The sequence below is a fragment of the Taurulus bubalis genome, assembly GCF_910589615.1.
Source record: "Taurulus bubalis genome assembly, chromosome: 11".
Classification (NCBI taxonomy): Eukaryota; Metazoa; Chordata; class Actinopteri; order Perciformes; family Cottidae; genus Taurulus; species Taurulus bubalis.
This window is the reverse complement of record NC_136599.1, coordinates 26,646,256-26,662,126: the sequence shown is the minus strand read 5'-3', so window position 1 is coordinate 26,662,126 and position 15,871 is coordinate 26,646,256. Positions and strand designations below refer to the sequence as shown.

The window sequence follows — 15,871 nt, the reverse complement described above, 5'->3', positions numbered from 1 at the left end:
CTGCCGGTGTTCTGGATTAAAACCAAGGCAGAGTATCCTGAGATTGCCAAAAAAGCTCTGAAAACCTGCCTCCATTTCCAACATCCTGCCTTTAGGTCTCCTAAGTTACAGAGTAGACTGGACTAAAGGTTTAAGTTACAGAGTAGACTGAACTAAAGGTTTAAGTTACAGAGTAGACTGGACTAAAGGTTTAAGTTACAGAGTAGACTGGACTAAAGGTTTAAGTTACAGAGTAGACTGGACTAAAGGTTTAAGTTACAGAGTAGACTGGACATAAAGAACCCACGGCGGGTGTCGTTGTCTCCCGTCACCCTGAGGTGGGACCGGCTTGTAGCAGAGAAACCAGATCAGGGCTCCACTAATTCGGCGTAATGGTGAGTTGTATCTTTATGCACTTCATAATTGTCTTTATGCCGGTCGTATCATTTAATTATCTCATATTTATCGCCCACGCCGTGAAGTCGTGAAAATATTTTCTTACACGAATCCGGTCCGTGGTGCAAAAAAGGTTGGGGACCGCTGATCTATATGACATGAATGAATTCTCAGAAATAATGTCCATGGCATAGACAGTGTTTGACCACTTGTGATATCAATGACAGCATGTCAGCAGGATACAGATCAATAGATATTTACCAACATGGGGCTCTGGATGGTGTTTATTTTACTGATGAAGACGGGTGGCATTCTCCTTGAATGTCGGCAACTCAAGGATGTATGACAGCAATAAAGTGCAGAGTGAGTGTGGCCTCATCACATTTTCTGGATCATGATCTGGAACTTACCTGCAGGGATATAAAGAACAGAGAGAGAAGAAAGCATGCGTTAGTCCACACTTCTCATTCAGAAATATAAACTAACTTCCTTCTGCTTAAATGTTTTTTTCACCTCAACTAAACCCTGGTGGATCCAGATCCCTCTCTAAATACAGCAGTCATAAAGCATGTGACCATAGAGTAAAGCCAAAAAAAAAGACCAAAGTTACGATCTTTCTCGTCTGATTGGATGATGGACGAGCAATGTGTGTCTTACAAGCAGGCATGACGGACACTTCAGCAGTCACAATACTCTTCACTCCCAGGTTGGACAGCGCTCCTCTCACCAGACCACAGGTGAAGGCCAGATACTGCAGAGACAAACAGTCACCTGTCATAAGAGGAGAGAGATGTCCTGACCTCACATGAGGCTATATAAATCATGCTTCACGTGCGTTTGCCATGAATGAACTAAAGAGAGCATGAAACACAGCAGTACGTTAAGGTTTAAACTGCATCATGCTGGAGGAGGAGAGACAGGTGGGCTGAAGCCTGTCCAAACCCTCCTGACGGTTATGTACATCAAAATATCAAAGTAAATTGTCATGGAGGCGAAGCACCTTTGGGGCGTGTTCCAGGTACTGTTTCCCAGCTGACAGCTGACTCAGTAATCGGAACTTGTTGTCCTGGAGAACATAGATGCCCTGAAACACAGTTCAGCAGTACATCTGGTGACAGGACACGAGGCATAGATAATCACACTGATATTTATTTAAGTGTATTATCTATGTTTGTTGTCAGGCTGGACCATGTTATGTTGAGAGGAACTAGACTGTACCTGGTGGTTGGTTCGAAGATTGTCGATTTGCTTCTTGAAGGCGCAGGTCCAGAAGTCTTTGCAGACAAACTTCATGATGTCCAGCTCGTCTTTGAACCGGGCCGTGTCTTTAGTAAGCCTGGAGAAAAGGAGACGCGGTTCAAATGAATTCCAGAAGCTTGACACTGTTCAGACTAATGGTTTTTTACACGAGACCAATGTGTTAGTCCCACGGCTCAGCTTTGTTGGTATCATTCAGTTTTACTGAAACAGCTGGTCTCTGCAGTTTAAGTCAAGCAGAACTCAACAGCAGGAAGTGATGCATGTATTTAGGGACTATTTTCAACAGTAGACGAATGCACATTTACTTCTTATGAGTTTATGTGGCAGCAGGACGGTATATGTGGGACTGAGTCAAAATAATCTACAGTGTGTGTTCATGGTGATAAAGGAACATGTCAACACACAGGTGCACCAGTGGGCTCTTATATGTGGTTATGATGTGCTGTTATAGTGGAGCTCTATGGCCCAGAGGAAGAACATATATCAGGCTTTGATACTTCGTAGTACATTCAGCAAATTGTAAGTAATTTTAAGCAAACTTTTTGAAATATAAAATAAAGTGCATTTCAGCTGGTTTGGGACGAATAAACCCAGTAACAGCGTTGTTTGGTCTGCAGTTATGTTAGACTGCTTCAAGCATCGCTGTAATCCGCCAGTAAACAGAAGAAGTGAGGTTATGAACTGGAAACAGAAGAAAGTCCACTTGGCCATCAAACCCTCCATGAGGGGAAATAGAAAGAGAGAGAGAGAGAGAGAGAGAGAGAGAGAGAGAGAGAGAGAGAGAGAGAGAGAGAGAGAGAGAGAGAGAGAGAGAGAGAGAGAGATCTTCAGGAATGTGTAATGCTGACAGAATACATGAAGATCCAGGACGTGTTGCAGACTGGTAGAGTTACACCGTGCAGGTCTGTCACGTGATGCCCGGAGTCCCCTGGAGGGATGAATGGGACGCCGCCTGTGGTCCAGTTCTCTTCATACATGCCGTTTCATGCAACTTATTTTGATGCAATACTAATGCACATAAAATATGCAAATAGAAACACAGCTAATGTTGGTTTACCTCTGCATGTCAGATTTCTTGAAGAGAAAAATATTGAATATTGCCAGACTACACCTTTAAGTATTATTATTGTAATAATTAAATATAATTTCTGTTGCTTCGTGCCTGCAATGTATAACAAATCTATTGAAAACTGTTTAACAACTCATATTTTTCCCTTTAAAAAGGTGAAAATAAAGTAAATAAAATCCCTGAGAATATGAAGCTATGAGTCACCTCCAGAGAGTCTATGGAGGTCCAAGGTTTGATATTCAATCCAAAATGAGCCGGTGACTCAAACGCAGACATTATTTAGCATGTATTGCAGCCAGAGCTCTCTCCAGACACCGTGTACAGAAGTTACCTCTCGATCAGCCCTTGGCCGACTCTGAAGCCCATGTTCTCCAGCGTGGCGATATGTCGTCCATTCTCCTGAATGAAGGACAGACATTTCAATTCAATTCAGTTTATTTTATATAGCCCAAAATCACAAATACAAGTTTCCCTCGGAGGGCTTTACAATCTGTACACATGCCATCCTGTCCCGGGACCTCACATCGGATCAGGAAAAACTCCCCAAATAAAGATAGTAAAAACCCTTTCACAGGGAAAACAGGAAGAACCCTTCAGGAGAGCAACAGAGGAGGATCCCTCTCAGGATGGACAGAAGAACAGATGTCACGTGACCAGAAGTGATGATAACAGCTGACTGGCCCTCTTACCGCCTCTCCGTTCTCGGCTGACTTGTAAATGTACTGAATGACTTCGTTATGTAGAAACTGGAAAGGAGCTTCGTCTGCCATTCTTCTTCCTCCACGCGCTGAGGTTCACCGTGTCACTCACACCGGGAGCTCATGGCGGCCACAGGGACTTTATTAAATACCGACACGGAGATACCAAACAAACGCTTTCTGCTGCTTCCTTGTTGGTCTCGTTCCCCGCCGGTTAGCGGCACAGAGCGGCTTCATTCCGCACCACTACCGCCACCAGCTGGCCTGGAGGTGGAACTGCGACATCTACACAGACAATGACATACATTCATTTGTAGTGTAAAAAACGCAAAGACCCAAAGACAGAATAGATATAGTTTTTATATTATGTTGTCTAAAAACTATCATTAAGTCACACGCGTTCCTTCGTGAATACAGAGCTTATTTTGACTCAAACCCACACACATCGTCATGCTGCCACACATACCAGTGCAAAATGTGGATTAATTCCCCATTGAAAGTAGTTCTGAATTTATTACATATATTCACCTGTTTGAGTACATGGTAAATTGTACATTTGAGTTACCAGCAGCTTTAGGAAATGACTGAGTCTTTTTGGGAAATTTCTTTTTTTATTTAGGTCTATGTCTTCAGAAGAAACCAATGTGCTCAGGGAGGTTTTAGTCCTTTTATGGGATGTGTTGCCTTTGAGAAACATTTAAAATATCATATAGCTGATAAATGAAAGAAATGTGCATGACTTGGTGTAACTCTATAAACACACCCTTAATAATGCCGTCAATATACGTTTCATTATCACAAATCACGTCATAGAATACGTGGTAGTAATATGCAGTTGTCTTTGAACTTTTTACATGGGTGGTTGTGGGTCAGAGGGTAAATGACCCATTTTCAAATTGTATTTGTGAAAGTCAAGATCATAGATCAGAAATCGAAAAAATAAATAAAAAGCAGATAAAGTGGAGGAAGACGTTCTCTGTTCAGTACACAGATGGCTGGTGTGAGATGATGATAACAGATTTTGACCTCTGGCCTACCAACTGACAGAAACCACCAGTTCATGAATCTTTCAAATCAGACGACAAACACCCACAAATGTTGGCTTCATTTATTTTCCCAACACAATTAGAAAGCAGGGAGTACAAACACTGCTGTCACGTATGTGTACAGAGCATCTTGATGTAACAAACATCACAGAAGTGTTCAACAAGGCATTCGAAAATAAATCAAAGTCCAAACAGGCATTTGAACAGTTCTTCATGCAGTTGTGGAGACCTGCATGTGAATGGGACTCCAGTCCTGGACTAGAGCAGCAGCTCAGTGCTGCCACCTGCTGGTGTCAGGGCTCCTCTGGACAGTAACGAGGGTAGGAGGTGAGCCACTTCACAGGACAATCCCTGAAAACACACACACACGCACACACTTATTGTGATACACACACAGTGTGCTGGCTAACTGGCCTCACTATAGCTATTGTTTTTGTTTCTATCAATGGGCCAACATTTGATGTTGGATTAGAATCTGCTGAGTCGGAAATGGAATGCAATTTAATTTCAATTTATTTTGAACCTCTACCTTTTCTTCCCTACTTCCTCCTTTCCTCTTCTACAAACTCTTCTCCTTCCCTTCATTGCCTTTCCTACCTCTTCCTTGACTTGTGGAAGTTGGAAATTCATTAGTGTCTCTCTCTTGCTTCGGCCGAGGAAACCGGAGCGAACCAAACTCAGCCCATCCAGAGCCAAGCGTCGGTACATGAAGAGCACCGGACTCCTGAGCTCCTGTTGTGAGGATGTTTGTACCTGTGATACTTCTGTCCCTTCCTCCTCTGGTACTCGGTTTCATCCACCGTCCACACCGCTCCCTTTCCTCCCTCCACCCGCACAAAACACTTGTGCAGGCTGAGGTTGTGCCGCACTGCATTCTGGGTAGAACAAGGGACATTGTATTGTCAATAGATGGACACTTTGTTGTTGTTGCCATCACTAAACACATGACTAAAGACTATGTCTTTTAACAGTGTAGCCAAATGAAATCCACATGTCCTCTAAACCAGCTTCCTGTCAGGTTACCCATAATGCTGTTCAAGTCATCAACAGAGTGAACAGTGTGATCCTCCCATTTTTCTTAAAAGAAGAGCTTCAATATATCTGACTGCGCCAGAGTAAACCCACATGTAATTTAAGTTATCTTCATCTGCTCTCATTACCATTGTTGTCTTGTTATTTGTAATGGATGTAAATATGTAGCTTGTTTTCCATGTAGCGAGAAGACGAGCCCAGCCTTAACCTGCATACAGAGCTCTGATTGGTCAACAGTTTGCCGAACGTGAGGCTCAGCAGCAATAAGCACACACACTCTTGTTCTGGAATATGTGATTAGTAGAAGCACTTGTGCAAACTCATTGCCAGCATTTTGTTGGGCATTGTACGTTTCTGCAAATCACTGATACATTGAATGTTGACTTTTCCAATCCAAAAATAAGTTTCATAAATGTGTTTCCTATCAGCCTCTTTTCCCACTTGGCCCTGAGGAAGAACAGTGCAGTTGCATTTTATACATAGATGATTTAGCAAGTGAAGTTTGCCATAAAGTGTGATGCATATCATTTCATCAGGCATCAGAGTGAAGTTGTTATTGGTTCAAACCTTCCAGGTAGCAGTGTTGTGTCTGAAGTAGAAGAACATGGTCGTGAACCAGTTGTAAATCTCATTCAGAGTGCGATGCTTGTCGAGAGACTCCAGGATAGACTGCAAACAGTCAGAAACACACCAAGACAAGATGTGACAAGCGCTGTCATCACATGTCGAGATCAGCACCATGGCAACAGTTATCTGAACTAGAGCGCATCCAATCAGTTACTTTCAGCATCATCTCCCTGGTTTAGGCCATATTGCCATTCTGCACTCAGCTTTGAGTCATTGGTGTGCTGCTCACGCACACGTGCACACACACACACACAGCTACAGGAGCAATTTTGGGGTTAAGTGTCTTGCCCAAGGACACATGGACATAGCTAGCGGAGCCGGGGATCGAACCGCCGGTTCTGTGATTGAAGGAGACTCTGCAACACCACTGACCCACAGTTGCCCATGACCTAATGTTACCATGAAAAACATCTAAAAAAGTAACATTACAATTGAGTGTAAAACACACTGAAATGCCAAAGCACAGACATCTTAACTCACCCATCTGATCAGGTAGGCGTAGGTGTACGGAGGCCTGATGTTGTTGTATTTGTAACATTCAATACTCGGGACCAAATCTGTACAACAATAATGATGATATGTCATCAATTCATGTCGTCAAACACATGTGATTAAGATTATGTGATTATACATCTGATCTTCTGAGCTGCCTGTGTAAACACCACAGTGTGTTGGTGGAGACAAAAGGGGAGTCTCATTTGAATGAAAAGCAGTGGATTCAAAACTTGAATAAAAATTACATTACAAACAACATATTCCAATTTAAAGATTGAGATGACGAATAATTATGATTTGACAAGAGTACTGCTGCTACAAATCTCAGGGATTTAAATTTGAAAAATGTCAAATTTCAACACAGTTTTAGGGATTGTTACAGTTTTATAGATGAATAAATTGGCAGTCAATATGGTTTTCAATTAATGTGACTTCTATATGATGAAGTAACATAATATAGATATTACAAATGCAACGTCTAAAGTTTAAAAGCAAAAATAACATTCAGATTTATACAAATTATATTCTAGTATTCTAATAATATAATTTTTATTTTTCAGTGTGCGTTCTCAAACGATCAGCTACATTATAAGAAGTCATACTGTATGGTGTCAGAGGAATGAAGAGTACAGACCAACGAAAGTCCCCAAAGATTATATTGTTTTGGCTTGTGTGCTCATGATCTATTGTATGTTTTTTATTAAGATGAAACAAATATTATCTCCTGGGACTTTGATGGTTTCATAGGAAGAAGAAATATGACATATAAATATAGAATTCTGACATTTTAATATTGCCAATACTAATTAGATTTCCATTCTATGCAAAACTCCAACTGCCTAATCTAATCTAATTATGTTTTTTATTTGTCGAAAAGACTATAATAGTGAAAAAGTAATGAATATGAAACAGTATGATTTAAATAGCCAGGTGTGGATGATGAATCATGATAGTGATCATCTGTAAGTAGGGTAAGAGCTCAGAATGTGACTGTAAGAGCAGGTCTTGCTCTATTTCTTTCTTTAGTGTTAGGTCAATAATAAACTTCCATGAAAGTGTGTTACCTGGGAGAATGTGGGTAGAACCAGCAGCCATGCGGTAGCCATGTTGGGACAACTCCTCCAGCTGTTTCATGCCCCACCGTTGCCCTCGGTCTCCCTCTGTTCCCTGAGGCAGGAACAGGGGAAGGCTGTGCGGCCACTCAGAAGCTGCCTGGACATGAACACTTTCATTTGCTTTCTTTCCAGGTCCAAGTTCATTCAAGATCTTTTCCTAAATATTTAAGACTGCTTCAAATTCGTCAACACTAACCCTTCTTTTATCAGACAAATAAAGTTATAAAATAGTGAAAGCCGAGAGCGATTGGAACCAACATACCAAATCAGTGTGTTTGTGTTCAGAGAGGTGCAGATGAAGTTGCATCGCAATGAGTTTCTGTTTTTCCAGGATGAGCTGAAAGATAGAATGCCAATAGTGAAATATACATCAAATTGTGCTTAAATAGTTGATTGTATGTACATTGGGAGGAAGAGCAGACATGCCGTCAATCCTATATATATATATATATATATATATATATATATATATATATATATATATATATATATATATATACTATTTACTGGAGTATTTCTTCAACGTACGGCAATCCATGTATGCTTAAATTAAAGTTAAAGTCAGCCAACTAAATCCTAGCATGAAACAGGATGGACCTCTACCCTCTGCAGTGTGTAGAGGTCCTGCTGTCACTAATGCAGCAATAGTGCAAGTGAATGTCAGAAGACGGTGTTGACATGCAACTATTTTAAACTGTCGTACTACCAACTATTGCTCTTGACATAAATAGCCTATTGTTAAAGATTAATAGAAATACAGTATTCATGTTACAAAGACATCTCACAGAAATGTGGCTTTTGATTGGCCATCACAGAACATTGCCTGAGACCCCATGTGTTTCCATGTTCATGGTTTACTTAAAGAGTATTTACACCGTCTGGAGGTGTACTACGCCTTGATGTGGGCTGGGGGAGATAGCTTCCAGCATGTTTTAGACAATTTCACAAGCATATTCATGGTGTGGTTGTTGACCTTCTAGGTTTCTCTAGTTCCCACCTGACTTTCCATGCACTGAACAATATCTTGCTGGACCTTCCACTGAGCAACGCTTCTGTCCCCATGACTGTGTTCAGAATGGAGATGCCTAGAACACAAAGCAGGACAGGGTTAGGTTTAGTGTTTGTTTCAATACCCTTTTTTGCAGTGGTGGGCCGTCAGGGCCTGCTAAGCCTTCTCTGCTGGACTAAACAGAATCACAAAGTTATAGCTGTTTTATAATGTAATTGTTTTTCATAAATACACTACATGTATTATAACTATTTTTCCCTATTAGCTTATTTTCTCATTGCTCAGAGCAGTGACTAGGCCTCACAACGACTCAATTACAACATGTTCAATGAAGCCAAGCGTAGATGGTGCTGGTCTAGTTCCATTAAAACTTTAAAAAGTTCCTTCTAACCACATGGCATCTAAAATGTTCTTCATCGTGTCCTCAGTGAACAGTGCTGCCAGGATGGAGCTCTGGACTCAGAACTGTACATCTTATTCTGGGTAAGATGGAGCAGCACATGTGCCATATAATGATTGTTGGGTAATTGTTGCTGATATCATCTTAATCTGTACCTCCAGAAAGTTCCCAAATATACCACACCATGTCGAAGAGGAGTGGTCCCATTAATGTAGAATACAGCAGTCTACTTACTTTAGGAAACTTGGGAAATCTTCAGACATCCCATCACAGCCGGGCCAGCGACAGAGGCCCCTCTCAAACAGGGCACTGGTCTCCTCAGGGATGCTGGTGGGAACAGACATGCCTCAGTGATATCATGTTCTAGTGCTGTAACAGAAGCTTCTACATATTTCACCCTCAGCAGCAAAAATGGCACATTTGTTGGGGATGTTGGCTGTCAATGATGAGCAGCTGCTTCATTCGTGTACGTCTGTACTTTGAGGTTCTGTCCAAACAGAATCAGTGAAGATGTGGTGTGGCCCAATGCCCCGAGATAGTGCTAGACTTCTGATGAGATTACGGCGAGAGCAATAACCCTTCCCCTACAACATACCCGAACAGACATAATCATAAGCATTTTCTAAGTTCTAAGTACACAACACACATGTAAGAATGATGAGAAAGCTTACATGGTTCCTCCAGCTGGTCAACTGCACCATCACAGAAGAATCTGTATTAATTAACCTCGCCAAATAAACTTTATTTATATATGATAACGATTTATTTATTCATCCCAGCATATTCTTAGCCAACCCATTAATTAGATGTCAACTGATCTTGCTATCTTATGATGCATTGACTAATTAGCATTATTTGTCATTCATTTTGTAAATGTGAGAAAGTCACCCATCATGAAGCCTGGCCTGGATGGAGCTCTGCTTCGGGTCGTCTCTCCTCAAGGGGAGGAACAGATGACTTTGTTTGGAAGAGGAGCCCATGTGTGGTGAAGAAGCCTGGGGCAGCCGGACAGCATCTACCTCTTCCTTGCAAATGGCTGCACTATTTTCGGGAGGCACTAAAGGAAGAAAGCATTGTGGTAGGCATTTGATCTGTTGTAAATACAAATAAGAACAATACTGCCACTGTCGATGCTGAGAATGGTCCTAAAATCTGTATTCAGTTGACTTGTTTAGATAAAAAAAACTGAAGAAAAATGATGTTGCTGGTGTGGAGCTCCGGGCTCTGAATTGTCTGCGTACCGTGTTGTCGTCTGAAAGCCGTTTGGGAAACCTGACGCAGCACTGATGGTCTCTGCTGCTTCTGCCTTATGCCTTCCATATTGGAACTCTGGAAGAAAAAACACTAATGTCAACATGTGGCTGATGTGAAAATAAAAAAAAAGTTCAATCAGGAGAGACCAGATAAAGAATGGGCATGTTTACTGTTTACTTGTTCAGGGTTTACTGGGAGTTTTACTTCATAACACTATTAATTTCCATATAGCCATGTTTTAAAAATCTAAATAGTAACTAGAAAATTTCACAAGAAATTTTGAAAGTGTGGCTACTACTGCCGTAAGACGTCGCAATATATATATACATTACCGGTAGTGAGATGTGTTATTGAGGTACATTATATATATATATATATGCCAACATTAGCTATGAGGATTTGATGGTGTAAATATGAATTGGACAGCACTTTGCTGCAACATATCACGTGATTACATATCATCAGCATCGCTCTGGCATCTACCACCACCGTAAGGAATCTCGGAATTATTTTTGACCAGGACCTGTCCTTTGGCTCCCATGTGAAACAGATCTCAAGGACCGCCTTTTTTCACCTACGGAACATCTCAAAGATCCGGCACATCCTGTCTCAACGCGATGCAGAAACATTGATCCACGCATTTGTTACCTCAAGACTGGATTACTGTAACTCCGTTTTATCAGGCTGCCCTGGTAAATCCCTTGGATCTCTCCAACTGATCCAGAATGCTGCAGCTCGTGTACTAACGAGGACGCGGAAGAGAGATCACATTACTCCTGTACTAGCTGCTCTCCACTGGCTTCCTGTAAGATCGAGAATCATATTTAAAATCCTTCTCCTTACCTACAAAGCCTTAATTGGTGATGCACCATCATATCTTAAGGACCTTATAGTGCCATATTACCCCACGAGAGCATTACGCTCACTGAATGCAGGGTTACTTGTGGTTCCCAGAGTGTTAAAAAGTAGGTTGGGGGCTAGAGCTTTCAGTTATCGGGCTCCTCTTCTGTGGAATCAGCTTCCACTTTCAGTTCGGGGGGCAGGCACGGTCACCTCATTTAAGAGTAGACTTAAGACTTTCCTCTTTGATAGCGCTTATAGTTAGGGCTGTTTCAGGCTTATAGTTAGGGCTGGCTCAGGTTTGCCCTGGTCCAGCCCCTAGATATGCTGCTATAGGCCTAGACTGCTGGGGGACATTTTAGGATACACTGAGTTCCTCCTTTCCTTCTCTTCCTCTTTTTGCTCCTCCTCTCCTCCTCTTCACCTCTTCTTTCTCTCCTTCTGAATAAATGATTGTCTCTTCAATGCATATTACTAACTCTACTTTCTTTTTCCATGGATTCGTGGCTGCCTGGAACCAGGGGGAGGACCCCGGTCCTCCCCCTGGCCCTGCTGATACAACCATGGCCCTGCTGATGCAACTGGCCTGGAGCCGTCCTGCCAGCTGCCATGGCCCTGCTTTCCCCTCCCACTGCCCCTGGGATGCCCCTCCTCTCTACCTCCTTCTGCTTAATGGGTCGTGGCTATCTGGTTCATGGACCATGCATACTACTCATTATATGAATCATTTCTGTCACATTCATTGAATGTGCTGTAACTCCGTTACGTTATTCATTCTGGCCACATGACATCTATTGCTTCTGTCCATCCGGGGAGAGGGATCCTCCTCTGTTGCTCTCCCTCAGGTTTCTTCCACTTTTTTTCCCTGTGAAAGGGTTTTTACTATCTTTTTGGGGGAGTTTTTCCTGATCCGATGTGAGGTCCCGGGACAGGGATGTCATGTGTACAGATTGTAAAGCCCTCCGAGGCAAACTTGTATTTGTGATGTTGGGCTATACAAAATAAACTGAATTGAATTGAATTGAATTGAATTACATATGAATACCAGCCCCTATTGTCCTTGATCTCTAAAGAATCAATAACTCCTTGACTTTAAAAAAAATATATATATATTATTAATTTTTTGCATAAATATGATCAAAAGTCAAGAGTCTGAGTGCACGCGACAGTATTACCACATGCACGCGTGCGCACGTATGTGTGGATTGGATATATATATATATATATATATATATATATATATATATATATATATATATATATATATATATATATGCCAACATTGGCATATGGCTTGATGGTGTAAATATGAATGGGACAGCACTTTGCTACAACATATCACGTGATCACACGTGTTCCTCCTGCGTGTGTGTGTGCCCGCGTGTCACTGGTTGCCATGGTGACTGCCTTGATTGACTAACTTAAAACAGGTGTGACACTGTCACAGAGCGGGAGACTGGACTGTGGATTTAATGAGAAAACAACCTTTCAAACTATTGTATTTGACAGACAACCGTGAATCCCATCACGAAAATAACGAAATCATGAGAAGCACAAGACTTCTGAGAACGTTTCCATCTACTTAAATATTTGTAAGGATTTATAAATGAGACCGTAAATTCAGTTTGTAAAGTGCTCACGTTTCCGTCATGAGAGAAAATTGTGGTCCGATTTAACATGGAGGTTGATGGAGCAGTTGGCCGGTCTTCATGTCGCTTTCAGGCTTGCTGACAAAACAGTATACATTTGTTGGATTCCACGACGCATGTGTACCACAAGCACAATATTTCCAATGTTTTCATATATAAATTATGCCTCAAAAGTCAATATTGTGGAGTGAATGTCAAAATACAAATACAAAAAGGTTCATTAGGACACAGCTACTTGTGCTCTAGCGATGACATCACAGCTCTAACCTGCCCCATACACACCCATTGTAAACTCTGAAATGGTTCCCACATTTTCCTAAACTTGGACAATAATTACATGAAAACTGTGCTAGCTATCAAAAAATGCCCAATTGGGCAAATAAACTCCAGACTTTTGTCAACGTTTTAAACTTCAAATCATTTCTCTACGATAAATTATGGCGAGTCACTGTGGGCACAAAGATGTATGTTTTTTTGCTCTCTTCAGTCCGAAACCCCAGTCAAATGAATAGGACAATTTCTCGTCGTTTTTCGCACTTTTCGGGAAAATGACCGGTCGAATCTCTTAGAAAAGTCATAGCACACGATTCCCGATCAGGCCGCACGTTTTGATGTATTTTTTCCACATGTGCTGGCAACGCTGTGGGAGGAGATACGCGCCAAAGTTTTTGTGGGACTATGATTATTAAGCCCGAGCAATACTATGAAGTGCGCTTTGCTGCAGGGGTCTATGACCCTGCAGCTGAAGCCACACTTAATAAACAATAAATATTGATCAATGTTCATATGACTGAAGATGTTGGGCATAAGAATGGAGAATGCAATGGCCTCAAGGCCTCTGAGGTATCCACAGATGTGTATATTTATACTTCATATACTTTGCATTTGCATGTATGCACCTTCTTTATTGTTTAAGTTTGTTAAATGTAATACGCTCTGCTGTTTTGTTGTATATATTGAGTATTTTTCATATCTCATATGTTTGTGTCTTCTATGTAACTTTGCTTGCTGCTGCCATTCACAATGTAACAACATGTACAATATACCAATTTGAATTATGAAATATGAAAATAACTCAGTAAATTGGCAGCCATGATGATGGTGAACAGAATATTATTTTTGCATTAAGTTATTCTCTGTTTAAATGATTTAGTTCATCGCGTTTAGCCCCAGTTAAGCCCCAGCCATTTTTCTCAAATTCTGAATGGTTTGCATACCCGTATTAAATACAGAATATCAGAATAAGGGCTATTTGAATAATTTGAAAAGGTATAATATACAGAAAACACTTGTGAGACCAGTTAAGAGGTTCATATAGCAGTATATGTGTTACTGGTTTATTGGTTGATGATAGAACACAGGAAAGGAAAAAAGAAAAAACGTTCCAGGATGTATTTCCTCTTTAACGTTCTGCTGTCGCGCGGGCGCCCATTTCAACTATACACTGTACATTCCGTTGTACATTCCGTTGTACACTGTACATCTATTTATAGTTCGGTACGAGTGCCATATGTTTCTGGAAACCTATGATTCTTGTGATTCCAGCTGTCCACTCCGTTTCAAGATCAGACCACCACAGCAGCTACAATCAATACTTTTGTCAGACAACAACAAACAAACAAGCGATTTGAAAATCAAGACAACTCACCGATGACGCCTCATATTGATCCATAAATCCATAATATTCCAACAAAAACGGCGTTGTTACGTCGTAAAGGTCCAATAAAAATCAATCCCATAAAAGATTTAGTCCAAAACACGTGATTACATCCATAAATATTCACCAACTGGCGTTGCATCACTCCATTGCAGCTGAAAGTTATGAACGAAAGTAGTTTCGTTTTTAGCAGAAAGCTATGTTTGCATGGGAGCACAGCTACAAGCTCGCTATCAAAATATCCGCCAAAATCTAACGGTTCCAATGAGACCCCACTTGAACCAATAGGAGCTTCATGTCCTGACTGACAAGCTACATTACCCAACCAGAAGCTACGTTGAAGTTTAGGCTCAGCCTCTATTTTCTTACGTGGCTCACGTCTGTTGCGTCGTACAGGTCAGATGACAGGCGTTTCGGACAGCCAATGAAATTCCCTAAACAAAGATAGGCAGGAAGAGGGGGGGCAAATAATCCCAACAGCCTTCAATTTGATGAGAAGAGGCAGCTGCTGTAGAGCTTCAGTCTGAAGTGTAAATTAGCATAAAAATGCATTTATACTGCATTTTCTCTGTGTCAGCAATACTGGTAGTATATATGAATAGTACCTATAAAAGTTTGCAAGACAATAAGCCTTTTTAATAGGTATATAGTATGTATATCAGGAATATTTTCAGTCTCAAAATAAATAAACGCCTAGACATTTCATTAGAAAAACATGTGTAAAATATTCATTTTCTGTGATATTGTTCTTTGCTTTTTATTTAGACTAGATAAGGCTTCAGGCTATGGTCCCATTGTGTTTTCCAGTCCATAAGTCCCATTTATAGTCATCTACAGGCATCTATTTACAAAGAAATGTTCAGACGGAAATAAAAACCTTATACTTTAGTGTGTTCAAACTCATATAACTCAGTGTCAGCAGCACTTAAAGTGATTCTGACTATTGAGGGAAAAAAACTTCAGATTGTTTCTTTTCAAAAGAGACCAAGACCATGCATTTACTCCAAATAGTTCAAGTACAGCTTGCAATTTACTTTGTTTTTTCGTCAAATTTTACAGGAATGTTAAGAGTTAAATTATGCATATCATCGCTTTAAAAAAAAATAGAATAGCACTATATGGTAACAGTATCTCTGCAAAGTTTGACTTTGATTGAGTGAAGGTAAATATATTTAGTAATTCATTTAGTGCAGATTTTGTGAACCGTAGGTTTAGGTCCGCTGAAAGCAAAAATGCCCTAACTTTCTTCCTGGACCTTGGACCTCCTGATGAAGAATTCTGCCCCCAGTTTTGGGGCCACCTGGGGTTTATTGAACCCTATTCCTTCAGATTAAGGCATTATGAT

General features: G+C 40.9%; 2 protein-coding genes across 2 annotated transcripts in view; both read right to left on the bottom strand.

Moving 5' to 3' along the window:
- The window catches only part of trappc6b (trafficking protein particle complex subunit 6B), a 4,017-nt gene extending 460 nt beyond the window's left edge, over positions 1 to 3,557 (bottom strand). Inside the window, exons 1-6 of the mRNA XM_079225646.1 lie at positions 3,394 to 3,557; positions 3,036 to 3,103; positions 1,594 to 1,711; positions 1,376 to 1,459; positions 1,033 to 1,126; positions 1 to 785 (exon numbers count right to left, since the gene is read on the bottom strand). The exon at positions 1 to 785 is cut by the window's left edge and continues 460 nt beyond it. Of these exons, the coding sequence (XP_079081772.1) occupies positions 754 to 785; positions 1,033 to 1,126; positions 1,376 to 1,459; positions 1,594 to 1,711; positions 3,036 to 3,103; positions 3,394 to 3,474 (477 nt within the window). The 5' untranslated portion in view covers positions 3,475 to 3,557 and the 3' untranslated portion in view covers positions 1 to 753. The remainder of the gene's footprint in view (positions 786 to 1,032; positions 1,127 to 1,375; positions 1,460 to 1,593; positions 1,712 to 3,035; positions 3,104 to 3,393) is intronic.
- Positions 3,558 to 4,523: 966 nt separating this feature from the next.
- On the bottom strand, positions 4,524 to 9,470 carry foxp3b (forkhead box P3b; the record flags this gene model as incomplete). The annotated part of the gene is made up of 8 exons (XM_079225894.1): positions 4,524 to 4,799; positions 5,202 to 5,323; positions 6,048 to 6,149; positions 6,588 to 6,664; positions 7,667 to 7,814; positions 7,980 to 8,054; positions 8,715 to 8,802; positions 9,361 to 9,470. The coding sequence occupies 8 exons, from the start codon at positions 9,468 to 9,470 to the stop codon at positions 4,742 to 4,744; spliced, it is 780 nt and encodes a 259-aa protein (XP_079082020.1). The 3' UTR covers positions 4,524 to 4,741.
- Positions 9,471 to 15,871: the final 6,401 nt, after the last annotated feature.